Source organism: Aspergillus costaricaensis (assembly GCF_003184835.1).
Source record: "Aspergillus costaricaensis CBS 115574 unplaced genomic scaffold BO79scaffold_52, whole genome shotgun sequence".
In the NCBI taxonomy this organism is placed as follows: Eukaryota; Fungi; Ascomycota; class Eurotiomycetes; order Eurotiales; family Aspergillaceae; genus Aspergillus; species Aspergillus costaricensis.
In genome coordinates this window covers 137,970-165,815 of record NW_020291852.1, presented here as the reverse complement: position 1 = coordinate 165,815, position 27,846 = coordinate 137,970, and the positions used below count along the sequence as shown (strand labels likewise).

Here is a 27,846-nt window from a genome sequence, read left to right as displayed (position 1 = left end):
CTATAACGGATGTAAAGTTAATTCCACTTTAAGTCCGATGACGGCCGTGCGGAGTAAGCCCTCGATCTCCGAAGCCCTCGAGGCTATATCGCCCACTCGCCAATTTACCTACTGACTAACCTTTTCTATGGAATAACATATAATCAATTTATTCATACACTCACTTCTCTCCAATAGCCTGAATTCTCACAACACCTAGTATCTTATCCACACACCCACACACAATGCCACTCCCCAAACCTCTCCCTATCACCGGCTTCGGCCTCCTAGGCATGACATGGCGCCCCAGCCCAACCCCAGACGAGCAAGCCTTCAGCGCTATGAAAGTAGCCATCTCCCACGGCGCCACCATCTGGTCATCCTCCTCCGTCTACGGCATGCCCCCTCAGCCTCCCACAGCAGGCCTCCAGCTCCTACGCCGCTACTTCGACAAGTACCCTGAAGACGCCGAAAAAGTGACTCTCTTCATCCGAGCCTGCTTAGACCCGGAAACCTTATCCCCAACATGCACACGCGCAGGCGTCCGTGCCAGCTTTGATGAGTGTAGAAATGTCCTGGGCGACTCCAAAAAGATAGATATCTTTGGGCCAGCGCGCATGGATAAGAACGTGCCTGTGGAGGAAACGCTAGGGGCGTTGCGTGAGTTGATGGACGAAGAATTGATCGGTGGGGTTGGGTTGTCGGAGGTGGGTGCACATACCATTCGCAAGGCGCACGCGATGTGCCCGTTGAGTGTGGTCGAGGTGGAGTTTTCGTTGTGGAGTACGGATATCTTGGAGAATGGAGTCACAGAGGCTTGTAAGGAGCTGGATGTCCCCATTCTGACGTATGCGCCGCTCGGGTATGGGTTTCTTACGGGGCAGGTAAAAAAGTTAGAGGATATCCCGAAGGGGGATATTAGGCATTGGTTTGGGAGGTTTCAGCCGGAGGTTTGTTTATCACCTTTCTCCAAGTTATACTTTTGTCATTTGTTCTGCTGGTGCTTGAGCGAATATGAGTTTGATTGTACTGACTGACCTTTGTGAAGAACTTCCCCAAGAACCTAGAACTGGTGGACAGAATCAATGACTTCGCCAGGCAGCGCGGCGTCACTCCCGCCCAGTTAGCCCTCGCCTGGATCCGCGCTCACTCTAACTCTGGGCCCTACGGAACTATCATCCCCATCCCTGGCGCGACAGCAGCTTCTCGTGTCGAAGAGAACTGCACGACGGTTCCGCTGGCAGCTGAGGAGAAAGAGCAGCTGGATGCGATTCTGAAGTCGTTTGATGTTGTAGGGGAGCGACAGGTCGTGGGGATGAGCTCTGAGTTGTGGGGTTGACCCTGTGTCAGTTCATCAACCCATTGTTATGGTCATGTTAGCAAGTCGTCTTGGCTGGTAACGCGTTGATGTATATATAAGTACACCGATTTCATTTAGACTAGCAATCTGGCATTCTAACTAACTACCCAATTCTATCCCCAATTCTATCCGATCTATCCTGAAAATGGCGCGCCATGAACCATGAAGCAAACCCCTAACCTACAGATCCAATGCAATGTACACGACGCGAATTGTAATCAGGAACTTTTCAAACCCAGTACATCTCTAATTGTTCTTCCGCTTCCGATCCATTTCGCTCAACTTCTTCATACCACGCGTGATCTCCACTGCACTTTCGTACGCAAAATCTGCAATATAATTAGCAATCTCAAATCCCACTCAGCAAGACATAGATAATCTCACAAGTACCAGCAGCAAGCCAGATGAAGTTCATAAAGACATAATAGAACCAGAAATAGTAGCCTTCAGGACGACAAAAGGACACTCCATGGTAATATAGGTCGAACATGCTCGTAGCGTAGTAGAGTACATCTCCGTAGACCTGGCCTACGGAGACAATGATCTGCAGGACATGTCTTGCCGGGTGCTGCGTGGCGATGCAGTATGCGATAGTAAATGCGAGAGGGCCCCAGCAGAACTGTATGTATTCGTTAGAGGTGAGTTGATTCGGTGTCATGATATGGGATAGACTTACAGCGGTGACAGCCTCCATGGAAACGAGGAATGAATCAGAGGTCAGATAGCGAGAGTCAGAAAGGGAATATTCCTTCCAGAGCTGGCCGAATAAAGTGTGCGAGCCGGCTAGGGTCTTGTGGTAGACCACGAAGTAACTTTCGAAGAATAGATGTATGCATCCCGCTGTTTCTCCTCATTAACGTATATTCCAAACAAAAGCGAAGACAACACCACTTACTAAAGCACATCCAAATGAACGCAAACTGGTCTTCTCGAGTCACCGAGTTTCGAGGACGGCAAATGTAGGCAGATGCGATACCCAGCACCAAGGCCCAGAGCACAGCAAATTGAGCAACCAGTGATAAAGCCGAACTCCCGTTGGCTACATAATGCGGTAGATATACCGAAGACGGATAGTAACTGTGAATGACATCTGTAATATTATTCATTTTGCTTGAGTCTTTGTAGTGATGTCTGCAGCCATTAGCAGTTCACACAGATGGCTTTATACTATGAAGCCTATAATGTGTGTACGGGCGGAACGCGCGGACTCCGAGGATCGGCTCGGGATCTCCGCCTGTTCGCTGACACCACTCTACGAACTACTACCCCTATCCCTTACACGCTATTGCTAATACCTTGCATGCTGAGTGGAGTAGCCTTGGATTACTGGCTTGGTTTGTTCAGGTACCGTTAGCCAAGAATAGAATTAAACTCAATCCATGGTTGGAGCTAGCTGCAGCATTAGGCGACCCATGACGGATTCAGCTATTTGCAAGTGCTAACTCTGCGTGTACACATTAGCTAGAAATTTGTCTTGCTGAAATACGACGGGAAGTACAGTTATCCCGGGTTTCTTCTCATCAGAGAAGAAAACAGTTGTTACAGTGATTCCAGAATATGAACTTGATGACCCTGATGGGCTTACTTCTCATACTATAAAAAAGGACGGCGCAGATAATGACGGGTTGTACTTAGACCAGGCTGTTAGCTTATGAACAATACACTCTGGCTTACTCGATCTTTACATAATTACAGCGTACTATTCTTTAGTGATTTTACATTCTTCTGCTCGACTACATACGTGCCGCTAATGTCAGTGCCCAGAGCCCCAGATATACTTGTCACAGACAGCCCTATCAAGATACTTTGAAAGCCCGAAACATCAACACTATCCCTTCAACCATTTGACTCAATTTAAATTTCTCAACAGTCAAATAATACCCGAAATTCCACAATAAAATCCACATAAGGAGAGTCATATTCCAACCCCAACCCCCATCCCACTCAAAATAGCCATCTACTTACTCCCCACCCTACAAAGTCAACTCCAAACTGACCATGGAAGGACCGAGTGCAACATTCGCCTCAAAATATCACACGACTACCAGTCTTTCTCGTCCCAAATCAAACAGGACAGTCCCGCTTATCGTGTCCTTTGCCATTACATTTGGCACATCTCTGCATAGGACAGTATCTCATAGAATGACCGACACAATCACATCTCATGCAGCGTGGAATGGGGCACTGCATTATTGAGTGGCCTTGCTGGTGGCATGCTGAGCAGGTTGTTGGGGGGAAGGTGTATACTCTGTCTGGCATTTTGGTATAGTTTAGTGTTGATGTTAGGGTGGTTGGGTGGTCTGATGTGTTTGGGGATTATGAACAGGTGATGTCTGATGGATGAGACGAGACAGTGACGAGGAGTAGATTATGAGATGAGTTCTCTGGTTGTGAGGATATGAAGTGGATGAGGATGAAGAGAGAATATTAATAGTGTTCTGGTGAGCACTCATGGAGTTCAGTGTATACAGTGTAAGAGGGATTTAGTTACTTGTTTTAGTTGTTCTTTCTCAGTAACTGTTGACTTAGTATGACTCCGTGATACACTGGATGCTTTAGGAAAATGACAGGAAACAGTTGAATGGAGCCCCTCAAGTACCCCAAGTAGAAGTACATTGTTCATCCTCCGTGACATATTGACTTGGTATGACTACGTGATACACTGATCATTTAGGAAATTGACAGGGAACAGCTGAGTAGACTACCCTAAGTAGGAGCAAGTAATACTGCTGCAGAGAACCTAATAACTTGGCTAACTATTTACCAGGATGCCATCGGGTAAGAGCCGATGAACCCATGACCCAGAGAGTTAGGGTGTGGGGGGAAAGTTTGGACGGTCTGGGACAATGCACACTGTAAGTCAAGGGTGGTACCGGCAATGCACAGCCAGCGGCTCCCGCACCCACCGATTGATGTCATGCTTTTCCGTATAGAGTGTCAACTCAATTAGAATAGTTGATCGAAGAGGAGAAAAGATTAATGTCCTGGTTGATGATGTATGCGCAACAATTGTGTGACCCGGTGGCAGAGGCAAAAAGCCGTTAAGCCACACAAGCGCGTGTGGGGCTGCAGATCACCCCGACCGGCGACCGGCCTATCTAATTTCTGGGGCGTCTGCTTCTAGACTATTAGTTACTTTTTAATCGCCCCCAGTCGGCCCTCGGTTATAGTATGTCCGAGCAGCAAGGAGATGTGGCTGCAAGGTGTTATGTGTCAGTTGTATGCTCGAAGATCACCTTTAATGACTTAAAGGAGTCGCGGTGAGTGTCTTCCGGAAAAGTTTTACGATCCTCCATGGCAAGCCCAACCCCATTTACTGGAGAGTCGGAATAATCCCCGGCAAGCCTCAGGGGTACCGCAAATTGTTGATGTAAGTTACTGAAGCCTCGGCCCATCCCCCCTCAACCATAGAAGCTTTCCCCGCACATCGCTGGTAGCTTTTGGAGTTCACCGGTAACTTATATACGGCTCCCCCACGCCGATCGTGACTTCTCCCCCATTATTTCTTCCTCTATTCACCCGTCCTTGATCACTCACCCATTTGCGCCTTGTCCCGCGAAATCCGTCCCAGAATATACCCACGTTCCTACAGAGAGCTGAGAACCTCACACCCCACGACACGATGGTTTTTCTACCTCCTAAGGAGGCAGGCACTTTGCCGCCTATCCCGGACAATATTCCGCTCAGTGAATTCATGCTTACAGACTTGTATGGGCGGAATCCCCTGGGTTACTCACGGGACCCTTTCACTTGCGGCATTACCGGGAAAAGCTTCTCCGCACTAGAAGTGGTGGATCGTGTCGATTACCTGTCTCGCGCTCTGTCCAAGGAGCTAAACTGGAAGCCAAACACAGGCACCGAATGGGATAAGACGTTAGCAATCTTCAGTTTGAACACCGTGAGTTTCAAGCCCCAGGCCGCTACAGCGTCTTAGCTCACCAGTTCCCTTCCTAGATCGATACCTTGCCACTGTCATGGGCCGTCCACCAGCTGGGGGGACTGGTCTCCCCGGCTAACGCAGCCTACTCAGCTGCTGAACTCAAGTATCAGCTGCTCGATTCCAAGGCTAAGGCTTTGTTCACCTGTCTCCCTCTCCTACAGACCGCTCTCGAGGCTGCATCCCTGGCTGGGTTGCCCAAGGATCGCATATACCTGTTGGAAGTCCCACCACAACTCACCCCCGGAGTCAAGGCTCCAGCGCAATTCAAGACAGTCTCGCAGTTCATTGAAGAGGGGAAGTCGCTCCCCAAGGTCGAGAGACTGAACTGGGCCGCCGGAGAGGGTTCTCGGCGGACGGCCTTCCTATGCTATTCCAGTGGGACATCCGGGTTGCCTGTGAGTCAGAACATGCAGGAAATTTAATGTGACAGATCGCATCTGACCTGCATACTAGAAAGGTGTCATGATCTCTCATCGCAATGTAATCGCAAACGTGCTTCAGATCCAAGCATTCGAGGGCACTTGGCGCGACTCCCTCAGGGCTCCCGGAACCCAAGGCAACCACACCGAGGTGGCATTGTGTCTGCTTCCTCAGAGTCACATCTATTGCCTGGTGGTCATATGCCATGCTTCTCCATTCAGAGGCGACCAGGCCGTTGTTTTACCAAAGTTCGAATTGGATCTATATCTAGCTTCCATCCAGAACTTCAAGATCTCGTCACTGTTCCTGGTCAGTAATTCTGCTCACATGAAAGCACTATTCCGCGATGGGTCTAATTGAGTAACTCTAAAGGTCCCTCCGATTATCATCAACATGCTCCGCAACCACGAAACTTGCGCGAAATACAACCTAGGCTCAATCAGGAGTATTTTCACTGGTGCTGCGCCCTTGGGTGTGGAAACAGCAGAAGACTTTCAGAAACTATACCCGAATGTAATAATTCGGCAAGGATATGGTACGCATTACTCCAAGACAACTAGTGTCTCACACTGACATGAACGCGCAGGTCTGACTGAGACATCAACTGTGGTGTGCTCGACTCACCCAACTGACGTTTACCTCGGTTCATCTGGCACCCTCCTTGCTGGGGTTGAAATGCGCATTGTGACCCCGGAGGGGCAGGAGATCACAAGCTACGACACACCCGGTGAACTGGTAGTCCGCAGCCCAAGTGTCGTCCTGGGTTACCTGAATAATGAGAAGGCGAACCGGGAGACCTTTGAGGACGGGTGGATGCGAACCGGTGACGAGGCCGTAGTCCGCGTGGGCCCGAAGAAGACGGAGCATATATTCATTGTCGACCGTATAAAGGAGCTTATTAAGGTCAAGGTATGTCTTCACTGATTCGTATTCCTATTGGAACTTCGCCAAGTAACCGATCGAAACGAACAGGGATTACAAGTGGCTCCAGCTGAATTGGAGGCTCACCTTCTTACCCACCCCGCTGTTTCTGATTGTGCTGTCATCGCCATCCCCGACGATAGGGCTGGGGAAATCCCCAAGGCCATCGTGGTCAAGTCACCTTCTTTCCGTGGCAGTGACGAGGAGGCTATCCAATCCATCAAGAAGCATGTTGAAGAACACAAAGCCCGACACAAGTGGCTCAAAGGCGGCGTTCGCTTCATCGATGCCATTCCCAAGAGTCCTAGTGGTAAGATCCTGCGTCGGATGCTTCGCGATCAAGAGAAGGAGGCAAGGAGAAAGGCTAGTTCCAAGCTGTAGGCATGCTTATACTTTGGCATAATGTGCGAGCGGTACGCTGCAGAAGATTTGGTCCCAGCGCGTTCCCTCCTATGGATATAAATATCTCATATAATAGATAAGATCTCATTTACCAGAATGTCCTTTAGATAAGATACAAATAGTAGGTGGGATGCTTTATGGTTAGTACTTAGTGACCCCCTTCAGCGGATGTTTGCTGTGTTTGCATTCATCGCGGGGAAAGAATCGAATTTCTAAGCGGGGGTTGATCGGGAAGATTGATCAGCACCGAAAAAAAATAATACTCATCTTCTTCGGACGTCGCCCTCTGTCGTTCTTGCACATTTCTCTTGAATATTTATAATCGGACGGTCGCAAGCTGTTCCTCACCTGAAACTTCCTCTCTAACACTTCCACCACCAAAAATAACACATCCCCTGCGTTCGGTGCAACCCCGCAGTTCATATTTACATCACCATGTCGTCGCAAGATCCTCACCGCGCCGACGACGACGCCTACGTTGATGCCGATGAAGCTGATGAGGTTATCAACCGCGATGAGGACCACCCCATGGAGTCCGATGGCGAAGATGAGGATGGCGATCAGCCCATGAGCTACGAAGAACAAGAAATCACCCTGCAGAATGACTCCGCCGCCCATTTCGATAGCCACAACGACTCCGTTTTCTGCATTGCTCAGCACCCCATCCACAACAACATTGTTATCACTGGCTCCGGAGACGATACCGCTTATATCTTCGATTCGACGCCGAACGAGGAGCGCCCCGTCCTTCCCCGCAGCTACGAGTCAGACCCGCAACCCAGGCGCGAGCGGGATTCTCTCCAGCCCCTCCTCAAGCTTGATGGCCACTCCGACACTGTGAACGCCGTCGCCTTCACAGAACCCAAGGGCGAGTTCGTTATCACGGCAGGAATGGACGGCAAGCTGCGTGCTTACCGCGACACTACCCACCAGGGAACCGGGCTCGCATGGCAGTTCCTCGCGGAGGTTCAAGAAGTGGAGGAGATCAATTGGGTTGCTGTCTGCCCTTGCGAGAAGGGCAACGAGGAGAAGAGCAACATCATTGCTCTGGGTGCCAACGACGGTAGCGCTTGGGTGTTCCGCATCGACCCCCGGGACGCCGCTGCCCCCATCTCCATCATCCAGTCTTTCTTCCAACACACCGGATCCTGCACTGCGGGTGCCTGGACTCCCGATGGAAAGCTGCTGGCGACCGTCTCCGAGGACGGTAGCTTCTACGTTTACGATGTCTTTGGCGACGCTGCCGCCGCTGGCGTCTCTTACTCCCCGGGTACTAGCGCTGTCGTTGGTCTGACTGCGGAGGACCAGCGCTTCGCCGTCGAGGGTGGTCTGTACTCTATCGCCATCTCCCCGGGTGGTGCTATTGCTGCTGTTGGTGGTGCCGAGGGCAACATTAAGGTGGTCGGTCTTCCCCGTCTGGCGCCGGCTGGCGGCGCTGCTTCCAAGGCGAAGGGCAAGGGCGCTGCTTCACAGGCGACTGCCTCCGCTGCAGGCACTCTCCTTGCCTCTCTTCAGGCCCAGAGCGACGGTGTTGAAACTCTCTCTTTCTCTTCCCCTCCCCTGACTCTTCTTGCGGCTGGCTCCGTGGATGGCTCGATCGCCCTGTTCGACGCTGCCCATCGCTTTGCCGTCCGCCGTCACATCAAGGAGGCGCACGAGGGCGCCGTGGTTAAGGTTGAGTTCCTGCAGAGCCGTGCTCCTGCCACCCCCTTGCCTCGTCCCAGCCCGCTGGCAGCCGCGACGGCCGGTCAAGGCCAACCGTGGCTGCTCACCTCCGTGGGTATGGATGGTATCGTCAGACGCTGGGATGCCCGTGGAGGAACTGCGGCTGCTGCCCAGGGTTTGTTGAAGGAATGGAAGGGCCACTTGGGTCTTGTTGAGAACTCGGAGGGTGAACAATCCGGCGGTATCATGGCCTTTGTGCAGAGCTCGGATGGTAAGCGGGTTGTTACCGCCGGTGATGACGGTATTTCTCTGGTATTTGAGGAGTAAATTTTTCATGATGATTAGACCAAAAAGCCTGTATAGATGCGGATTTCCGAGATATCGGCGTATTAATGCAATTTATGACCATGTTCAGTTCCAATTCGATCAACAGTTGTCTGCCTGGCATAATGATTTATGGCAGTACTATTACTGGTAGTTCATAGTTTAGTTAATCGCTATGCTGAGTAATGTCGAATACCTACACAGCCTAACTTTCATAAGGTTTGAACAAAATGCACTTGATGTGATAAATAACAGTTACTATGTACACCCGACAAATGAAACAACCCAAGCGCCGTCTGTAGAGAGCTAAGGGTCATTCATGATACTGAGACAAGAATATCTATCCCAATTGAATCGACAATCCCTTCTCCCGCTTATACACCACACATTGTGACCCTCTAATCACGTACGGATGCCATTGATCTCGGCACACCGGGGTATCCTTCATCTTTTTTCCATCGCATGTCGGCTTCTTTCTTCCAACTCCGCACTTATGCTCCCCTTGATCGTGATTTAGTGGTGGCCCTCGCCGTGGTGGTGGTGGTCATCCTTCAGGAAGAAGTGCTCGTAGGCGCAGTAACCGGCGAAAGCAACGCTGGCAATGCCGAAGCCAGGGAAGATGCGCTTGAAACGGTTGATGCGGCTGAAGGGACCGGTGTATCTCCAGGCCTCGCTGGGGTAAATAGTCAGTACAACACGTAAATCTTGAATCGGCGGTGGATGTATCGTACTAGCGAGCCCAGGGGTCCTTCTTGGCCCAGGCCGACCGGGGGTGGGCGGCGGCCTTGAATTCGTTGATGTCAAATCCGGTGGGGTTGGGAGCCATGGTGAGCGGATTGGCGATGGATGAAGGTGTGAGTTGGAGGTGAGTTAGACGGCGGGTCGAAGATTCAGGGAAATGAGACCGAGATCCGCAGGGTCCGGACAGACAATGGACGGGAAACCGGGGGTGGTAGCGCGAGAATAAGGACAGGCGGAAACAGGAAGTTGAAGCTGTACGGAAACGAGGGAGTTCGAGCGAGGACTGGGGGCTTGGCGCACTAGTCCGGATCCAGCAACCGCAGCTGTCCGCCTTCTTCGCCGGCGAGGATGAGCCCGTCCGTCCCAGAGCCCAGCGCGAAAAGAGCCGACCGACCCCCCTCCCACTTCGCTTCAACTCATCGTTCATCCCAATCTCAGATGCGTGACGGTTGATCAGCTCTCTCATCGCTGCCTTTCAACATGCCCCCTCCCGTCGGCCGATACGGGCCTACTGGCCTAACGGCTTCCTATACCCACCTACAGCAAGCCCATCTCCAGCAACAGCAGCAAGCCCAACATCACCCGGCCCATGCCCAGTCGGCCAACTCAGCCCTCCCTCCTCCATCTCTCGGTGGTCACCCCGGTTTTGCCGCCGGAAACCCGAACACAAATATCAATCCGTTTACACTGTCCGGCACCGGTATCGCAAATGGTATGTCCGTCGCAGGGTTCGCGAGTGCCGGGGATGGAGGCGGCACCGGACTCGCCAGCCACGCCGCCCAGATGGGCTTCGCACGAGGCGCGCAGATGCAACAGCAGCAATTACATCAGACTCACGATGGCCGACTGGCGCTCGAGGCCAAGGCCGGTGCGGTGAAGACGCGGATACGTGATGTATGGAGCCACAATCTGGCTCAGGAAATGGCCATCCTGCGACAGTTCGTCGAGAAGTATCCCTACATCAGCATGGTAAGATGCAGCTAGCTGTGGAGCTGGGAAATTATGAAGTTGCTCGGCTCCTTTTACTGGGAGATGAGGGACGCTAACCTAGGCCCAGGACACCGAGTTCCCCGGTATCGTCGCACGTCCAATGGGAGCGTTCACGAATAAAGCAGATTACCACTACCAAACTCTCCGGTGTAACGTCGATCTCCTGAAAATGATCCAGCTCGGTATTACCTTGTTTTCTGCCGAAGGCGAGGTACCCCCGCCCAACGCTACGGATGCGAATGGACAGCCTCTCGGAAACAGCCTCGTCCCTGCGCCGTGCACATGGCAATTCAACTTCCGGTTTTCGTTGGAGGAAGATATGTACGCACAAGAGTCGACGGCTATGCTGGCTAAGGCGGGTATCGATTTCTCTATGCATGAGAAAAACGGAATCGACCCATTCGAGTTTGGTGCTCTTCTGATCAGCTCGGGGCTCGTCCTTCTGGAAGATGTCCATTGGGTCTCTTTCCATTCCGGCTATGATTTCGGATACCTCATGAAGATTATGCTCTGCAAACCTCTTCCCGAGAATGAAGAGGAATTCCACAAACTCCTCAAGATCTTCTTCCCGTCGCTGTATGATATCAAATATTTGATGAAACATGCAGGACGCAATCAGGCTGTAAACGACTCTCCGTTAACGCCAGCCGCTGCTCAAATCCTCACTAATCTCGGACAGAAGTCGGGTCTGCAAGACATTGCGGATGAGCTCGGTGTCAAGCGCGTCGGCATCGCTCATCAGGCAGGGTCGGACTCTCTCGTGACGGGTGAGATCTACTGGAAGATGCGCCAACTCGTCTTCAACGGCAGCATCGACGAGTCGAAATACTCGGGTCAGATTTGGGGCCTGAACGGTCAGATGCCGGCTTTGCTGTACCACATGCAGCCACATCAGACTCCCAATCTCAACGGCGCCACAATTTACTCGGCTACCGGCACGCCAAGCACCCCCAATGCCGGTCACCTGGGCAGCCAAACACCCCATACGATGACACCTGGTGCCACTGGCGGCGTCCTGGGGCAATTCCAGCTTGCCAAGTCATGAGGCTCGTCGGTTCGTCTGGCTGTCTTGGTATTATCTCCTTTCAATATTTGGTGTTAGATCAGGTTCGGGGAGTTCGAGATATTGTCTACGTTTAGGTACATTTTCCCTGACTCTTTGCTCTCTTGCTTGTATAGGCTCCTACTCCTGACTGGTTGGATCTGGCAACAGCACCCGGATCCACGGTCACTTTTCTCCATTGAACCTTAGCCGGCGGTTCTGATTACTTTTTCACCTGTTTGTCATGTTGCTTTCGGCAGAGATGGCAAGGAATCTATATGATGTGATGGATGTACATAGCATGTGGCATCGGTTGTGTTTCTTGGTGCATTGTCTTGTTTGCTAGTGTTTTCTGTTGTTTTCGGTCCGTTTCAAGGAGTTCATCGCCTGCAGTGCCTTCGTATTGCCTTGGAGGTGGGTGTTTGCAATAGGTGTATGGTGTTCGTCTCCGGCTGGAATGTGATCTACGTCAAGCATTATTTCGTTAAGCGTCCGGGGTTTGCTACTCCATTCCTTTCTATCCTCGTAGGTAGAACTGGTTGGGAATCTACTTTGCCTCTATGATAGACATGTTAATAATTAGCATTATTAAACTATCTTGTCAGTAGCTCAGACCCACTTCAGCCTTTGTGGCTCAATGACAGCCTGGCAGTGATGCAGAACGCGTTGTATTACCCCGTCCGCGATCGGTCTGCTGATCTTGCATCGGGAGGGGGGACTCGAACCAAGACTGTCTATCCCTTGATGAGCCTGATAGGGGCAACCACATCCGACGCCTTGATCGGACCCTTCCAGGCCGACGCTCGGGTCAGTGTGCGAATCCGGGGTAGCCTATCTCACCGGTAGTCGTAGACAAGGTTCCGATTGCCGCTTTGAGTCGCAGCGGAGAAGCAGTCCACACTAGACCGCTTCGGGGCAAGGAATCCGGGCGTGCTTATCGAGGCGTATCTTATCGGTGGTGCAGCGGTCGTGCTGTACAATCATATCCTCCTCTGGCAATGCGCTCGTGCAGCCATGCACTCGCTGCTTATAAGGTGGGTTGTGCCCCTCTGTGTCGACTATGGTTTCACACAGTCTGGGTGGTAGCATCACTTTACATCTTCATTTTTGTCCTACCGTACAACTGGCCAGGTCGCCGGTTTATTTTCCAACTGAGGAAAACATATACTTTTACCTCTCCCATACTTTCTACTTCACACCAAGGACTCACTTTTTTGAGAGATAATTCCGAGCGCTTGCATTACACCGCTCCTTCATCATGGTTCTCGAGCGCCTTCAACAGCTGACCCATCAGGTCCAAGCTACTTCTCCTCCTCCTCACCCTTTGGACCCTCTCTCGACGGTGGAAATCGACGCCGCTGTCGCCCTTATCCGCAAGGAATATGGCAAGGTCAACTTCAATGCGGTCACTCTGTATGAGCCCCGCAAGGCGGAGATGATGGCATGGCTGGAGAACCCGCAGAAGGCTCCCCGTCCCACTCGTGCGGCCGACGTCGTTGCCATTGCGCCGGGCGGCAAGGTCTACGATGGAATTGTCGACCTTGATGAGAAGAAGATCGTGAGATGGGAACACACGCCTGGCGTGCAACCCTTGATCACCATGGAAGACTTGCAGGAGGTCGAGTCGATTGTTCGCAAGGACCCCAAGGTCATTGAGCAGTGTGCGATCATCGGCATTCCGAAGGAGGATATGTACAAGGTTTACTGTGATCGTAAGTTGTCGTCCGACGACAGGTTGTGGACTTGCATGATGCTAACTCACCTGCAGCTTGGACAATCGGCTACGATGAGCGCTTTGGAAATGGTGTCCGTCTGCAGCAGGCTCTCATGTACTACCGTCCTCACATTGACGATTCGCAATACACGTATCCTCTGGACTTCTGCCCTATCTTCAACGCCGAGACCAAGCAGGTCATTCACATCGACATCCCGCCGGTGCGGAGGCCCATCAGCAAGGCGCCTCCCAACAACTACCACCCCGCGTCTATTGAGAAAGAGGGCAGCTACCGCACAGATATCAAGCCCATTCACATCACGCAGCCAGAGGGCGTTTCTTTCGGCATCAACGGACGTACTATCGACTGGCAGAAGTGGAACATTCACGTTGGTTTCAACTACCGTGAGGGTATCGTCTTGAACAACATCACCTTCAATGACAATGGAAATGTCCGTCCTGTGTTCTACCGTCTGTCTCTTGCGGAGATGGTCGTCCCCTATGGAAACCCTGAGCACCCTCATCAGCGCAAGCACGCTTTCGACTTAGGAGAGTACGGCGGTGGCTATATGACCAACAGTCTGTCCCTCGGCTGCGACTGCAAGGGTGCTATCCACTACATGGATGCTGCTTTTGTCAACCGCGCAGGTGCTAGCACCATTGTCAAGAACGCCATCTGTATTCACGAAGAAGACGCCGGCATTCTCTTCAAGCACACTGACTTCCGCGATGAGTCTGTGATTGTAACCCGTGGTCGGAAGCTAGTCATCTCCCACATCTTCACTGCCGCCAACTACGAGTACTGCGTCTACTGGATCTTCCACCAGGATGGTACTATCCAGCTCGATATCAAACTCACCGGTATTTTGAACACCTACGCCATGAACCCTGGCGAGGACACCAAGGGCTGGGGAACTGAGGTCTACCCTGGCGTCAACGCACACAACCACCAGCACCTCTTCTGTCTGCGTGTGGACGCCAACGTCGACGGACCCAACAACACGGTCTTCCAAGTCGACGCAACTCGCAGTGAAGCCGAGGTCGGAAGTGCAGAGAACCCGTACGGAAACGCATTCTACGCTAAGAAGACGAAGTACACTACGCCTCTCGAAGCAATGTCCGACTATGACGGCAACACGTCCAGAACCTGGGAGATTGCCAACACCAACAAGCTGAACCCCCACAGCAAGAAGCCCGTCTGCTACAAGCTTGTCAGCCGTGAAGTACCTCCCTTGCTCCCCAAGGCAGGTAGTTTGGTCTGGAAACGGGCTGGATTCGCTAGACATGCCGTGCATGTCACTAAGTGTAAGTGCCTACCATTACCTTTCATAATGGAACTGTTTCACTAACTCCCAAATAAAGACTCCGATGACCAGATTCACCCCGCCGGTCGCCACGTACCCCAGACCTCTGGTGAACCATCCCACGGCCTGCCGGCGTGGATTGAAGCCGCTGGTCCGAACTCCTCAATCGACAACACGGACGTCGTCCTGTGGCACACGTTTGGCCTTACGCACTTCCCCTCCCCTGAAGACTACCCCATCATGCCTGCTGAGCCAATGACTTTGCTTCTCCGTCCGAGACACTTCTTTGCGAGGAACCCTGCCTTGGATGTTCCTCCTAGTTTTGCTCGCACGCCGTCGCAGGTTGCTGCTGGTGCTGGAGCATGCTCTTCTTGTAAGAAGAGTGATGGATCTAGTGTTCAGGTCTAGTTTGCATGTTTCCTCTTTTTCTCTTCTCTTCCCTCTTTGTGAAGGTCTCTTTGTATGATTCCCATCATGGCTTTTGTTTTACTAGCATTTTGGTTAGCTTTTGGAATAGGATTTTCTGAAATCAATTCACTTGTACTTTGTAGTGGATTGACCTGTAAATTCCTTCCCTTAGAGTAACTTGATTGATGCCCTGTGCTTCTTTTTGGTTGACCTGAATGTGGAGTCCTACAAACTCGTGGCACATATATCAGATCTGTACAGATGCCTTTCCCACAACATTGATTCCATGACAATTTTTACACAAATTTCCCTTTCCATTCCTAAATCAGATGTGAATTGGTTAACTACCCAGTCTGAAGCTTGCCCGGTCACTTTGTACCCTTGCAATAGTGACGCAGCAGTATTAACGGACACCGGGTCCCGATTCACGCTGGTAGATTATTTATGGAAATCTCCGAATAACAAATTCTGCTGCCTTGCCATAAATGTTGACCTCTTCACTGCTCTCTTTTCTAAATTACCTGGTACTGCTATAATTGTCTATATCCTCGAAAGCTACTTGGTCTATGGCCAGGCACCAGCGTATGATACTTTTCGCTTTTGGCCATGGAATCACATCGCACGGTGAAATAATGTGCACTCACTGCGAATTTTATTCTACGATTCCCTGTGTTCAGTGATTCTATACACGTCGCGTATTGTATGAAGGTGGTCCTTCACCAGCCGCTTCACAATCATGGCTGTTAATTACATTAGCTGATTCTCGCTCTGCCTCTCCTATAAGAAGCTCGCTTCTCCTCCCTCTCTCTTCCTCTTCCTCCTCACCTCTCTCATCCTCACACTCCCATCAGCACCATCAACATATATACTCATTTCCATCTTCTATATACCTCATGGCACCATCGACACAAGCAACATCCTGCAAACGTCTTCCTCTCTGATCTTTGATATACTTGACTTCCTACTTTTCCTCTTCATTGTTGGACTTCTCTATTGTTTGCTGGAATACTCCCTGTTCCATCCTACTAAAAGGGTCTAATCTATCCTGCCATGCAAGTTACCACATCACTCATACTTCGTGAAGGGACCTATATCCATTCTTAATCTTCGAAGATATTGCGGAGCTTCGAATACTGTCTGTCTGTCGCTCGTTCCATATAACGCTCTCCCTAGCTTTCTCGCCCTAATCTGCCAGGAAAATTGGTATAGCTGCGATGCTCAACTTCCAATGGTGTCCAGACAAGAGCACCATCGAGCTACTTGGTTATGGTCGATGTTTGCTTCAATGACGCCTTCATGATGTCTCTGTCAATGGAATATATCACGTTGTCGATGATATCGTGACCGTGATAGCGGACATGTATAATGCTGCATATCACCCGTATCGCTTGCAACATGGGGAGGATGAATATATACCCATCAATCGGCGTGGTGATGGTGCGGTCGCCAGGTCCGCAGAGACAAGCTAGGCTGGTAGCTTTTAGCTTCGGCTGTCGCGATGGGGTTCGCTTGATTGAGGGTCTCGCCTTGAATCACTCACATGGTATTGAGTTACGAACATCACACCGATTCAGTGGTTTTCGGCAAGAGACCACCGTACACATAGCCGTCGGTGGAACACTCCGGCGTTTGCTTAACGCGAGCTGGGCATGCTGAGGCTTTACTGATTCTCTATCTCCCGCGACCAATAGTGTACCGAAGTCCAAGAAAGACACAACGCATCTTGCCACTTCCGTGTCTCTATATCACGAGGGAAGATCATCACGGCAGGGTCTAGCACAAGACCATTTTCCCATGTTCTATCTCTACGCATCTTTAATAATGTGATCAGTCTTTGAGCAACCTTCATCATGCTCAATACGCTTGACTGGACTGCCAGCCAACGGTGCTGTTGCTACAACTGCACCTTTCCGATCTTCTTTCTCCTGACTTCTATCTTCTATTTCTCGCCAATCTCTCCCATCATACATATCCCATCTCACTCTCACTTACTAGACCTTATCATGGAGATGACCATGGACACGGATCAGTGGGAACAACCCGTGGAGATGTCTACTGCAGAAGAGTCTTACGGTGACGCGTCTGCCGCGGAGGCAGTCACCGTCAACGATGCCGGGCAGATCAGTACTTTTACTGTCTAATTATACAGTGCGAGAGACTACCCGACAGCATTACTTGCCTGTCGATACTAAGAAGAAAGGGCAATGGATTCTGGAAGGCTTCAGTCCATGATGCTGGATACATCCTCGTGCATACATCGTTTCCCATAGGCCTCTTCAAATAAGCCTATGTCACTCGTTCTTTGTTTGGAAAAGCATAAGATCCAACTATGTCATTATCGCCTCTACTATGTCATTATCGCCTCATGACTTGAGAAATGTGTCTTTGAGAAACCTCCCCGCTCAACGTCCAATTTCATCAAAGCCATCATGACATACCATCAGAATGCGCCAAAAGGTTGCTGGTTGCGACCAGAAAGAAAAGCCTTGACTTGAAGAGCTTGTAGTTGTACAAGGCTAGTCGTTACCGAAACAGACAAGGACTATCACGATACTCTGTGGAGGAACAGGTATCTGGTTCTGGTTCCAGGGCACAGAAGTACTATGAAGTGCGTTTGTCGAATCAAATGAAGCTTTCTTCCACATCAATGAATCAACTACCGCTGACTTAGAGGTGGATATCTCCAGGAGCACATCCTGGCGTCAGCATGAATGGGTAGGGCTCAACGTTCCGGTTGGTTTCGAGATGCGCGCTCCCATTGGTGGTTCTAATTCGTGTTTTATTGTGTTTCCTGTTCTTTTGATATAATCAGGACGATACTCAATCCTGCGTCATGACTTCCATTCCAACTCAGGAGCCACGAGTCTGGAGATGCCACACTTCAGTTGGATGTCTCCTAATTAAGGTGGGCTTACGCGCGTCAATCTGTACCCAATGATGCTACAGATATTGATGAGAGAGATTGGGTCCGATCTGGCGAGTGATGCCGTATCCACTCCGTTGGATCTCGCAGACGTCTAAGAATTACTCCAAGAAACGAAACACCGAGGACAATAACAGTGCCACGGTGAGAGAGAAACGCCTAGTCAAGACAAGCGACGCTAGAAAGATCAGGAACGGGTCAGGTAACACACAGCACGCTACCTCAGCTATGTTTGGAAATGCTCCGCGTTCAAGAACAGTCAGGCCTGCGTTCACTCAAGGCAAGACGTTGCGCAGCACATCCAACCAACAACACTGAACTCTTCTCATCCCAATATTCCTAGTTATTGTGCCAACAGCCATATCGGAGAAAAGAGATTTGTTTTCAACCTGCCATATCCTTCGTCTCAATCGTCCACGTCATCCTCTCCAGTGCATACTGCATCTTGATCTGGACGGCGTCTGGCCTTGACGCATTCAGGCTGGTGGGGGAGTATATGATCTCCCTGAGACGGCGTCTTTCGATGACTACATCTTCGGGTGAACGGAGGAACTAGGAAGTACAGCCAAATATATGTTTAGAAGCTGGTTCGGCCAAGCAACTCAATGGAATTGCTTTCACTCGTCCGACAAGAAAGGTACAGAACAGTGCGCTGGCTACTGTTAACGGGCGCTCTATCTGCTCTCCTGCCAGTGTTTTGTCTGTGCCGTCTCCTTTTATACCCTTGTGCGTCTGACTCCAAACGATACTGCTGGCTTCGTGAATCGCACATTATTAACCACCATCGAAGCTCGTCCTCACTGCTGCTTTTCCTCGACTGATATATCTCTGGTTGATGCTCCCTCATGCTAAGCTTGTCAGGGAACCTCGCAGTTGATCGAATGAGACATCATTTTACGAACTTTCCAACAAGCTGCGCAAGATTCTATTTCGTGGATATAGATACACACAGCGACAACGCGGAGACGCATTTCTCCAAGACATCCCGTTCATCACCCAAGGAGCGATCAGACGTGGGAGCATGCTAGCTTTCCAGGTGGCGGACAAGAAGACAGACAGTTCATAATCCACGTTCATGTATGCGGGAATTTGCAATCTTGGAAAATCGTCAGATGGCATCGATCAAATATTGACGCTGAAGACCATAATCATAGGCATTCGATGTCTGGAGATTTCCCAGCAACACACGAGGCACCGTACCCAAAAGTCTATACAGCTGGAAATGTTTCTTGGATGTGAAGAGATCACCAGAATGCACCGCTATGTATCGCTGATGGGAGTCATCCATATATATTATGTCTGTCCGCCAAACAGTTCGTCAGCAGTTGATACTGCTACATGCAAGGCCGTATTTGAGGAGTCGAAGACATGATGTCAGTCCTGACCAGCAGATGAAAGCGAAGCTGACCAGATGCAATCGGTCATACAGAAATCAGATGGAGATGGATGGATCCCATTTCCTCGTGACTCCAGATAAGAATGGCTAGAATGCTTCCGGTCTTGCGGAGGAAAGTTCCGACAGGCACAGGCGTTCGGAATGTCGAGACTATGACAATCACAACCTACTTCATCAATCTGCCTACGCTAGTAAGAGACGTTACCATATCCACGACTTCCACCATTACTCCAGAAATATCATGGCCAGCTACTGGCAGTCATGGGCCAACTGGGTCCTGAGTGAGTGGAGAAACTTCATATGATACTTGTCCTTGTCGACCTATGCAGCCTGGGAAAGCTGCTACTGTGGACACGGCTCTCAAATGGCAGCGAACTTCCAGTGAGGGTGTCGACACAATGCAGGCTGGGTGGCCTTCAGCCTTTAAGTCTTACGCGTCATGATGCTTCAGAGATAGTGTCGTCAGATCCGGGCTTGCCGATGTCATACCCCGACATCATTGCTAATCGATGAGCAAACACTTAGTCCATCATTGAACAACTGATTTTCCTGTGTGGTTTGATGCTTTTCAATTCACTCGCAATGACAAGTCTTGCGTCGGCTGGTCTTCACGGCACCCGCTTTTGTTCAGGGTGTGTGGTAGTCGCTAACGGCCATGGATGGTGTCTTGGCTATCATATTTCACTTTCGAGAACCCGTTCGAATACATTCATCTCCCCACATCATTATTGCTTATCCTACTGATTGAGCAAGGTATCATGCAACCATAATCAGCGTGGCCAAGGCTGGATTTGGGAAAATCCAGCGGCTCAGAGTGCTCAGTGTTGCCCGATTTCAGAAATTGATCTTGAAAACCGTCGAACAAATGTTTCCGAAGAAGCGTGGTGAAACAACGGCTTCGGTCTTATACTTTGTTGATCTCAACTGCGATTGACCCAGTATACCATCCGCCCATGAGGATGTTCGATGAGGCTGCCCAGGCTTCAATGCCGCCAAGTGATCATGTTGAGAAAAGTACACTTTCTTCAAGAGTTCAACGTGACTGGGGTGGTTCACATCATCCTCACGGGGCAAACAGACTGCCAAGCAAGATTGTGGGAGGATCTCGAAAAGACCTTGCATTGTCCTCGAACATTAAGGGGAGATTGAAGCTACCGCAGACTTGAACGCCCCTTTGCAACTGAAAGCATATATGACATCCTTATATCGTTCTTCAGCCGTTGCATACTGCATAAATTGCGGTCTCATATGGCTGTTTGGTTCATTACACAAGCGTAAGCTGGCTGGTGAGCAGCGCTTGAGCGTCTTTGTGCTGGTTGGACGTTTACTTCATAGGAAATTTCAGGACATTTTACTTGTTCCCGTCCAGCCACACGTCATGCAAATGCACACGTTCAGTCTTCGCACAATATTCCAAGCAGCTTGAAGAAGAAGGATCTTTCAAAATGCGCCATGAGAGGTTACCAGTTCCTCGGGCAAAGTTCATGGAGATATCACTATAGAACGATGACCTCCAAATCGCTAAGCTCCCCGAGATCAAACCTGAGGTTGATGAATTATGAGAGGGAATGCCTCTTGCGAAAAGGATCGGGATGTTTGACACAGGTTTGATCGGCTATCGCAATTCCAAAGCTGAATTAGGGGGCAAAGCACCCGACAAGTATGACGCTTTCGACGGTGGCATTGTCATTTGCTTTGCGTACTACGCTTGAATAACGGTATGAACGTCAGCTAATGTTTGACCTCATGGAGCGTTAGCTGCAGCACTACAATGAGTCAAGGCTTATGAGGTCTTTCTCAGTCATCTGGTGGTTCATCTTAACTGTGCTCTTTTTGATTTTGTTTACTTGCTTACCAGCAAAGGAACGATACAGACATCCTTCCTTATTGATGGGCCTAGAGGAGAGAGAACACAGGGCATTGCATACGACTGAAGTTCCAGCTCGTACGGTGTCGTCGCACTTATGGTATGCTAAGCACCTCGACTTTCATGATCTAACGAGAAGATCACATGGGCTGATACATAAAAACTAGTTGCTCACCAACCTTTGAAGTTGATGTCATGTTCATATCGATTTGACACAATTGATACTCTATATGAGAGAGCCTATATTGAAAACGTCTTACCTTTTCATCCGGTCATTCTAGTCTCGTCCATATAAGTCTTGCTTTGCTTGTCGACACAGCACATACGGTGCGCGATTACCGGTTGAACAACCTGCACTAGGAGCTTATACTACGCTGTTCATGAGCCTGATTTCTTCAAAAATGACGAGGGGATGTTCAGAACCTTCTTGTTCTGTATATACACTGCACTTTACATTTATTTTGTGGTTTCTCCAAGAACAGCCGAGGCACGATGTCCTCGTCTGAACGCTTTGAATAGAAATTTGCTCTGAAGCAGTGGAGTTCGACTCCGACCAGACTGTTCTCTCGTCGTCCTGGAACATTCGGAATTGTCACTATACTAACTAGTTCGGCAGCTTCATATCATCGCTGAATCAACTTCTTCGACTGCTTGTCTTTGTAGGCGGATCTCCTCGTGGCGTGATACCTCATAATGGCTTATGCTTACAACGCGGAGCTGATTTGAAAATGCCACGAACAAGGCAGCGAACTGCATTAGCGCTGCTCTGGGCTACTTTTGACGGTTCCAGCAAGACGGTTTCAGAGGCAGGGAGTCTGGGAAGAACACACACAACCTTTTGGTTCTTGTCTACCAGAAACCCTGTCCGTCGTTTCTCTTAGACGCCTTCATTTCTGACGATGAAGAACTCTGTATTGGTCTTTCGCCAAAGTTGCACTACCAATGCTTCTTACACTCTGAACTTAGAGGTGCTCTGTGGCGTGCCGAGATGAATGCCCAAGTCTCATCCGTCGAGAATCGTCGTCTCTACATGGAGTAATGGATCTTTATACCGATGACTTTGATGTCGCATGGGTGCGCTTTTTCTTTTTTTGCTGACGGTTGTTGGCTCCAGATACCAAATCTCTCTTCTGCGTGCAGCGGTAGAGAGGAACGATCAGTGAATTCATGCAGAGCTTCTACCGGAATCTTCATCGCCTCATTGCAACTACCCCCGAGGCTGTCGATGAGCATGGTGGCGTGGACGCAAAACAGACTTTCTCCTCCAGCTCATAGATTCCGACATAATAAAGCTTCAAGGCCATGAAGTAACAAAGAACTCTCATGGAAAATCTGGCTGGTATGCCGGCTTTTGCATGCCCAAAGACAAAGACGGCTGGGATTGAGCTCTGAAAATTGTCAAGATGAGCTGGTTGGGCAATGCATATCGCCCAGACGTGAGTCAGTTCGTCCATTCTATGGCCAGGACTCACACGTCCGGTTGTACCTTGGTATCTGCCTGAAGGGCACTGGGTTTAAGGAATTGGCTCAGACTGATCGAAGCACCAGCTAAGCTACGAGCAACGGACCAACGACGTCATTTACCCTGCAACCATAGCACCATTCTATGGTGTGGTTGATGGAGAGTGAGATTATATAAGAAACTATTGATTGATTACAGGGCTGTTGCATCGGTAAAGACTGCATTTCAAAACAAACCCATCGCAAGTCGGCTGAAAAGACAGAGCATGAGGTAACCACACATTCCTCATTGTAATACCGCAAATCATGGGGCAATGGGCTAAAGACTCACCTACCTACACTTTGGAAACAATCGCAGCAGAGCCGGTCTATGTATCGACCTATTCAGCAACTTGGTGTGTTATGGACACAAAGTATCTCCTGCTTCAAACCCGCTACTAGTGTCGTGTGGTCTTACTACCGCATCCCGACACAATGAAACTGACCTAGGTGTCAAGAACCCAGGGAGCGATCATGTTCACAGCATCACACCCGTGAAGTTCCAATCAATACTACCAGATGTTACGAGCTGTTTCTCCTACCCCGGAGTATATATATCGGCATACTTGTTTCGCTGGGCTGTACTTGAAGAAGCCGCCATTGCGGTCTCTTCGTGCAGCCTGTTATCTTCTCATCAACAATCACTTTTCGCTCGTTTTCTCTGCTCTCAGAGTCTCTTTTACTTATCCCTTTCATTCGCTTGTATCATGTCTCGCAATTGTTATCATCCAGCGACTCTTCCGGCATGAGCCACTGCCTCAGGCCGCTCTTCTTCCTTACCAATTGGGTGGAACATGTCCTCGTGCAGCATATCTAGGCACAGTTGCAGCATTACTTCTCGGTAGATAAGCGATCTGAGGGGTTCGAGTATTGTCACTACATGGTCAGTCCGAGCCATCCAGCAGTATGCTGTTCATTTGCGAGTACTGCTTCCGGAGTACCACATTCTCTTGGTCTATCGCCCCGATCTCGAAGGTTCAACGCATTAGCGTTTCTTCGATGCATCGCCACTAAACTGCTGTTGCCGGTGTCGAACTCATTTCGACATCTACTCTCCATTCTTCGTGGTTCTACTTATCTACAAGTCACCTTCTGCTCCAAAGGATATGAGGAGCAGCTCTACATACCCATAATATCAATATGATCAAGACCCACATTTACAGGAACATCAACGCAAATGTCATGTCTTCATACCGTCACTACCGTTTTCTTCAATGACAGACGGGAATCTGAGGGTATTTAGAAATGCTTCTTTTTTCAAACCATGATTCGCACGGACCATCATGGCCTGTCAATACCGCAACAAAACAGAAGCATTCAGTGACCAGGATGGGCCAGGATAGTTCTCATATGTTCCCTGATAGGACATTCATCGTCGGCCGCTGGAAAGGGAAATTAGAAGCACAGATACCATATTCTTGAGCCCAAAGCTGTTCCATTGGGGACATGGGTAAAGCTAAAGGTGCTCATCTGTGATTTTGCGGTTCAGGCTTCATAAAATCGAGAAAGCCTACTCGCGAAACATTTCCCTCTATATCTAACAAGAATTGAAACTGACAATCAACCCCGTATGCAAGACAAGTCTTAGGGCCAAGACAATATGGCTGAAAGTGATGGCTAAGACCTTTCATCATCGTTGCGTGGATGTTACTGGCATAATGTTCTCATGAGTGGGACTGTCGACTCAAATAAAACTCGATCGTTCGGTTTGAGTTTCCTTCACTTAGAATGCTGAGTATGCTGCCCATTCTTCGCGATCAAGTTAGCATTGAAGAAGAGGAGCTGACTGGGTGGACGCATTTCCCAGGCGAGGAGGTATGCATCAACAAGCACTAAGCCCGACTGGGCGACGCCATCATATATCCTCTATATGGAGATACCATCGCCGTTTCAGCGGCTCCCACTCGAGATGTTACAGTATCGAAAAGCCTCGAATGGTTCAAGCAAGCTGCGAACTAATGCCGGCAATCGAACTACGTTTGCGCATCGGCGACCCCGCCAGCTGAGTCCGGTAATTGTTTTCACGCCATAAACAATTCTCTTCACGCAGTCTCCATCTCGTCCTTGTCCCGGCGTCTGCAGAACAACGGCACATTTAGGGGAATGTCGATTTTCCAGTACCGGATGGGACGGCAGCTCGGCGACCTGATCAGTCCGCCTTTCTAAAGCCTGAAATGTGCGACTCCCTTTGGAAGTTCGCAACCGGGGATGGCCAAACCATCGCTGAAGCCACCATACAATCGAGAACTGCTTACTCGATTGCAAAGCTAGACTCGAGCTCTCTAAGAAGACATCAGTCGAGAGCTGGAAAGCAATCTGCGAGACAGGTTCAACGCCTTCTATACTACCGCGGCAGGAAGCAATTATCAGCATGCAGTACCGATCTTGCTCATGTTGGTGGGACGTATCACTGTTCGACTAAGAATAAGTCTCTTTCTCCTTCAGTCTTACCATTAGACTTTCTATCATTGAGTTCGTCATCGTGCTTCAAAAACGTGAGACTGGCCTCTCCTCGTTCGGATGAGTCACCACAATATGTTCAATACTCTCACATACAAGGCGACATGGAAGCAGCGACTGAAGACATATAAGATGCTAGTCAAGCATTCCTCGATCAGAACAGCCATGCACCCCGGTGTAAACTATTTCTAGTCATACGAATGCTGAGAACGAGCAGTAGGTGCTTTTATAGTACCTACTATCGGCCAAATGAATCTGTATGGGAAGCTTATACACTAGCAGATGAACAGCCGATCAACAGCACAGCAGAAAGCAACAAACTGACAATATAGGTGACAAGTCAGCCAGTACACTGGGCCTGCTGCCGTTGTCTCTCGCCACCCGGATACGCCGGTTCTATGGAGCCCGGCCCTGGCACAGCTAGTACGTCGAATTACTATGATACACAGGCACTCGATGGTCACGCTTTGCTCTCTGGTCATTGTCTGCAAAACAGTATACAAATTTCTGGAAGGACATATGGTTCGAGACATGTGGTCTCATAGGTGCCATATCGAAGATTGATCGCCCGGCTCAATTTCGATCTATTGGTAGCTGTCAGTGAGCTCAAAGATCTGACTTCTACGCAAACAGCAATCACGTTGAACTCAACCACTTGCTACATCACGAGTCGAGATGAAAACAACGCAGTGTCATACGATGGAGGAGACAATCCTGCGCAGAATACTCAGCCTAGAGCTACGCTGTGGCCGTGCGAAACTCTCTCCGGACGGGCTGGGTATTCCGAGAGATCTATTGTCAGGAACTTGGGAATGTTTTCGTCCTTCCTCTCATCATCTTACAAATAATCGTTAAATAACGCCACTATTTGAGCGTTCTACGACTTCCATGTCAACTAATTGACCGAAACCCTCGAAGGTGACTGCGAAGCCGGTGATAAGTCTGACGAGCTCATTCGGCCGACGCTACAAGCCTGCAGCATCTAGATACCAAAGAAAGTGGGCTAGATGCTGTGGAATACCAGTGCCAAACCTGAGTGAAGAAGTCTGGAATAACAGATACAGACCATCGCAGTATGAAAGGAAAGTACCACGGAAAAGTGCTTCGCTGGCAGCTGGTTGCTGTCGAGATCCTTCTGCGGTGCCTCATGCTGGCAGTCTGTTAGCTGTCTATCAATACAGGACAGACCCAGTATACGGTCTTTTACTCCTTCATATGAAGATGAATGGTTGATTATTCGTAGCGGATGCTGTTGAGGATCTGATGCTCGAATCAATACTCATCATGCTCAGTCCTGAAAACTCAAATATATAATAAAACCGACGGACTTGGGCCTGTCATAATGCTCAATCAATCAACATCAACGCCATATTTCAACCTCCAACGTCACTCGCTGGCGCCAATGACCTAAGGTCATGGAGACATGCGCAGAAGCTTTGGAATTGTCCAGGTGTCTTGACCTCCTTGATTTGAGGTCCATAATGGGCCCGTGATGAAAGAGAACAGGGTTCAGAGGTGGCTTGGACAGTGTGGCAGCCCAAAGCTGGGGTTGGTCTACTGGGGAGTGTCACTACCCTACTTCGCAACCAGATCTTTCAGTTCTTGTGGGCTGGGTGGGTGTTCTTTGCCCCCTACACATTTCCTATTGAAACGGCTCGAAAAGCAGCAACTGATGGTGGATGAGATTTGATGTCTTTATTTACTACTAGTACTATCAGTTGTTCCCGACACTACTGGTGGTGCTATTTACTTATGTACAAAGACTGAAGCGACTACTACTAGTAGATATATGATATTCCCAACCTGTATAACTAAATCAAGACCATACTCCCATGCGAAGTACCAAACAACAATCCCTTCCAATCAACACATACACTATAAAACTATAAACAATAAACAATAAAGCTCTCTAGGATGAACAGTAAACAGATAACACTCTGAAAGAGAAACAGAAGACAAATGACCTCACCTCACCTCCCGCCCTACCCTGTGCCCCACCACCACCACCATCCACCAAACTGGAACCGTAACCGTCTCCACTCGAACCACACCACAAACCCTCCTCCAGTCCAATATAACTTGCTCCGAACAACAGAATTTCAACAAAGTCCGATGTGGTGTAATGGCTAACATCGCTGTCTCTCACACAGCAGCTCGGGGTTCGATTCCCCGCATCGGAGATACTTTTTTTCATTCATACCACTTCATTCTTTTTGTATATGTTTTGTTTGTAATCTGCTTTTGGTTGATCGTCGCTGTTTCATGTTTTATATTATTATTATTATTTTTTTTTTTTTTTTTTTTTTTTTTTTTTTTTTTTTTTTTTTTTTTTTCTTTTCTTTTCAAAATATATTTATATCTACTCCGTATTATTTCTATACTATACCTGTTTGGGTACTGCTAGGCTGTTTTGGGATAGCTTTCATACTGTGTTCAACTATCTGCTACATTGGATTTACTAGGGGATTAGATTCTAGGTAAGTAAGGATG

The 27,846-nt window shown here is 49.4% G+C and overlaps 7 protein-coding genes and 1 non-coding gene across 8 annotated transcripts; 6 read left to right on the top strand and 2 right to left on the bottom strand.

Moving 5' to 3' along the window:
- Positions 1-224: 224 nt before the first annotated feature.
- On the top strand, positions 225-1,318 carry BO79DRAFT_160473 (aldo/keto reductase family protein; the record flags this gene model as incomplete). Its single annotated transcript, XM_025678988.1, has 2 exons — positions 225-863; positions 1,028-1,318. 2 exons carry the CDS (start codon positions 225-227, stop codon positions 1,316-1,318), a joined length of 930 nt encoding a protein of 309 aa, XP_025534470.1.
- Positions 1,319-1,401: 83 nt separating this feature from the next.
- Positions 1,402-2,455, bottom strand: BO79DRAFT_211808 (EXPERA domain-containing protein). The gene is made up of 4 exons (XM_025683085.1): positions 2,235-2,455; positions 2,016-2,179; positions 1,724-1,958; positions 1,402-1,668 (listed from the first exon to the last, which is right to left on the bottom strand). The coding sequence occupies exons 1-4, from the start codon at positions 2,443-2,445 to the stop codon at positions 1,586-1,588; spliced, it is 693 nt and encodes a 230-aa protein (XP_025534469.1). The 5' UTR covers positions 2,446-2,455; the 3' UTR covers positions 1,402-1,585.
- Positions 2,456-4,869: 2,414 nt separating this feature from the next.
- On the top strand, positions 4,870-7,060 carry BO79DRAFT_182691 (acyl--CoA ligase). The gene is made up of 6 exons (XM_025680238.1): positions 4,870-5,237; positions 5,294-5,674; positions 5,733-6,008; positions 6,072-6,234; positions 6,286-6,608; positions 6,672-7,060. Exons 1-6 carry the CDS (start codon positions 4,962-4,964, stop codon positions 6,999-7,001), a joined length of 1,749 nt encoding a protein of 582 aa, XP_025534468.1. The 5' UTR covers positions 4,870-4,961; the 3' UTR covers positions 7,002-7,060.
- A 250-nt stretch (positions 7,061-7,310) lies between these two features.
- Positions 7,311-9,056, top strand: BO79DRAFT_211807 (WD40 repeat domain-containing protein). The gene has a single exon (XM_025683084.1). It carries the CDS (start codon positions 7,458-7,460, stop codon positions 9,012-9,014), a length of 1,557 nt encoding a protein of 518 aa, XP_025534467.1. The 5' UTR covers positions 7,311-7,457; the 3' UTR covers positions 9,015-9,056.
- Positions 9,057-9,250: 194 nt separating this feature from the next.
- BO79DRAFT_211806 (NADH dehydrogenase [ubiquinone] 1 beta subcomplex subunit 3) lies at positions 9,251-9,979 on the bottom strand. The gene is made up of 2 exons (XM_025683083.1): positions 9,743-9,979; positions 9,251-9,684 (listed from the first exon to the last, which is right to left on the bottom strand). The coding sequence occupies exons 1-2, from the start codon at positions 9,835-9,837 to the stop codon at positions 9,525-9,527; spliced, it is 255 nt and encodes an 84-aa protein (XP_025534466.1). The 5' UTR covers positions 9,838-9,979; the 3' UTR covers positions 9,251-9,524.
- A 163-nt stretch (positions 9,980-10,142) lies between these two features.
- Positions 10,143-12,284, top strand: BO79DRAFT_211805 (CCR4-NOT core DEDD family RNase subunit POP2). Its single transcript, XM_025683082.1, has 2 exons — positions 10,143-10,721; positions 10,810-12,284. Exons 1-2 carry the CDS (start codon positions 10,233-10,235, stop codon positions 11,785-11,787), a joined length of 1,467 nt encoding a protein of 488 aa, XP_025534465.1. The 5' UTR covers positions 10,143-10,232; the 3' UTR covers positions 11,788-12,284.
- A 743-nt stretch (positions 12,285-13,027) lies between these two features.
- BO79DRAFT_241053 (peroxisomal copper amine oxidase) lies at positions 13,028-15,273 on the top strand. Its single transcript, XM_025685084.1, has 3 exons — positions 13,028-13,496; positions 13,553-14,803; positions 14,861-15,273. The coding sequence occupies exons 1-3, from the start codon at positions 13,043-13,045 to the stop codon at positions 15,208-15,210; spliced, it is 2,055 nt and encodes a 684-aa protein (XP_025534464.1). The 5' UTR covers positions 13,028-13,042; the 3' UTR covers positions 15,211-15,273.
- A 12,191-nt stretch (positions 15,274-27,464) lies between these two features.
- BO79DRAFT_t253 lies at positions 27,465-27,536 on the top strand. The gene has a single exon. It is a non-coding gene; the product is annotated as a tRNA-Glu (tRNA).
- Positions 27,537-27,846: the final 310 nt, after the last annotated feature.

Bases quoted from the DNA above. Each gene is read 5' to 3' on its own strand.
- BO79DRAFT_211808 (XM_025683085.1), bottom strand. From the start codon at position 2,445: ATGAATAATATTACAGATGTCATTCACAGTTACTATCCGTCTTCGGTA. The intron at 1,959-2,015 runs GTAAGTCTATCC...GAATACATACAG, and splicing joins CCATGGAGGCTGTCACCGCT to TTCTGCTGGGGCCCTCTCGC. The intron at 1,669-1,723 runs GTGAGATTATCT...ATTATATTGCAG, and splicing joins CTGGCTTGCTGCTGGTACTT to ATTTTGCGTACGAAAGTGCA.
- BO79DRAFT_182691 (XM_025680238.1), top strand. From the start codon at position 4,962: ATGGTTTTTCTACCTCCTAAGGAGGCAGGCACTTTGCCGCCTATCCCG. The intron at 6,235-6,285 runs GTACGCATTACT...ATGAACGCGCAG, and splicing joins AATAATTCGGCAAGGATATG to GTCTGACTGAGACATCAACT. The intron at 6,609-6,671 runs GTATGTCTTCAC...CGAAACGAACAG, and splicing joins AGGAGCTTATTAAGGTCAAG to GGATTACAAGTGGCTCCAGC.
- BO79DRAFT_211807 (XM_025683084.1), top strand. From the start codon at position 7,458: ATGTCGTCGCAAGATCCTCACCGCGCCGACGACGACGCCTACGTTGAT.
- BO79DRAFT_211806 (XM_025683083.1), bottom strand. From the start codon at position 9,837: ATGGCTCCCAACCCCACCGGATTTGACATCAACGAATTCAAGGCCGCC. The intron at 9,685-9,742 runs GTACGATACATC...TATTTACCCCAG, and splicing joins AAGGACCCCTGGGCTCGCTA to CGAGGCCTGGAGATACACCG.
- BO79DRAFT_211805 (XM_025683082.1), top strand. From the start codon at position 10,233: ATGCCCCCTCCCGTCGGCCGATACGGGCCTACTGGCCTAACGGCTTCC. The intron at 10,722-10,809 runs GTAAGATGCAGC...ACCTAGGCCCAG, and splicing joins AGTATCCCTACATCAGCATG to GACACCGAGTTCCCCGGTAT.
- BO79DRAFT_241053 (XM_025685084.1), top strand. From the start codon at position 13,043: ATGGTTCTCGAGCGCCTTCAACAGCTGACCCATCAGGTCCAAGCTACT. The intron at 13,497-13,552 runs GTAAGTTGTCGT...ACTCACCTGCAG, and splicing joins GTACAAGGTTTACTGTGATC to CTTGGACAATCGGCTACGAT. The intron at 14,804-14,860 runs GTAAGTGCCTAC...TCCCAAATAAAG, and splicing joins TGCCGTGCATGTCACTAAGT to ACTCCGATGACCAGATTCAC.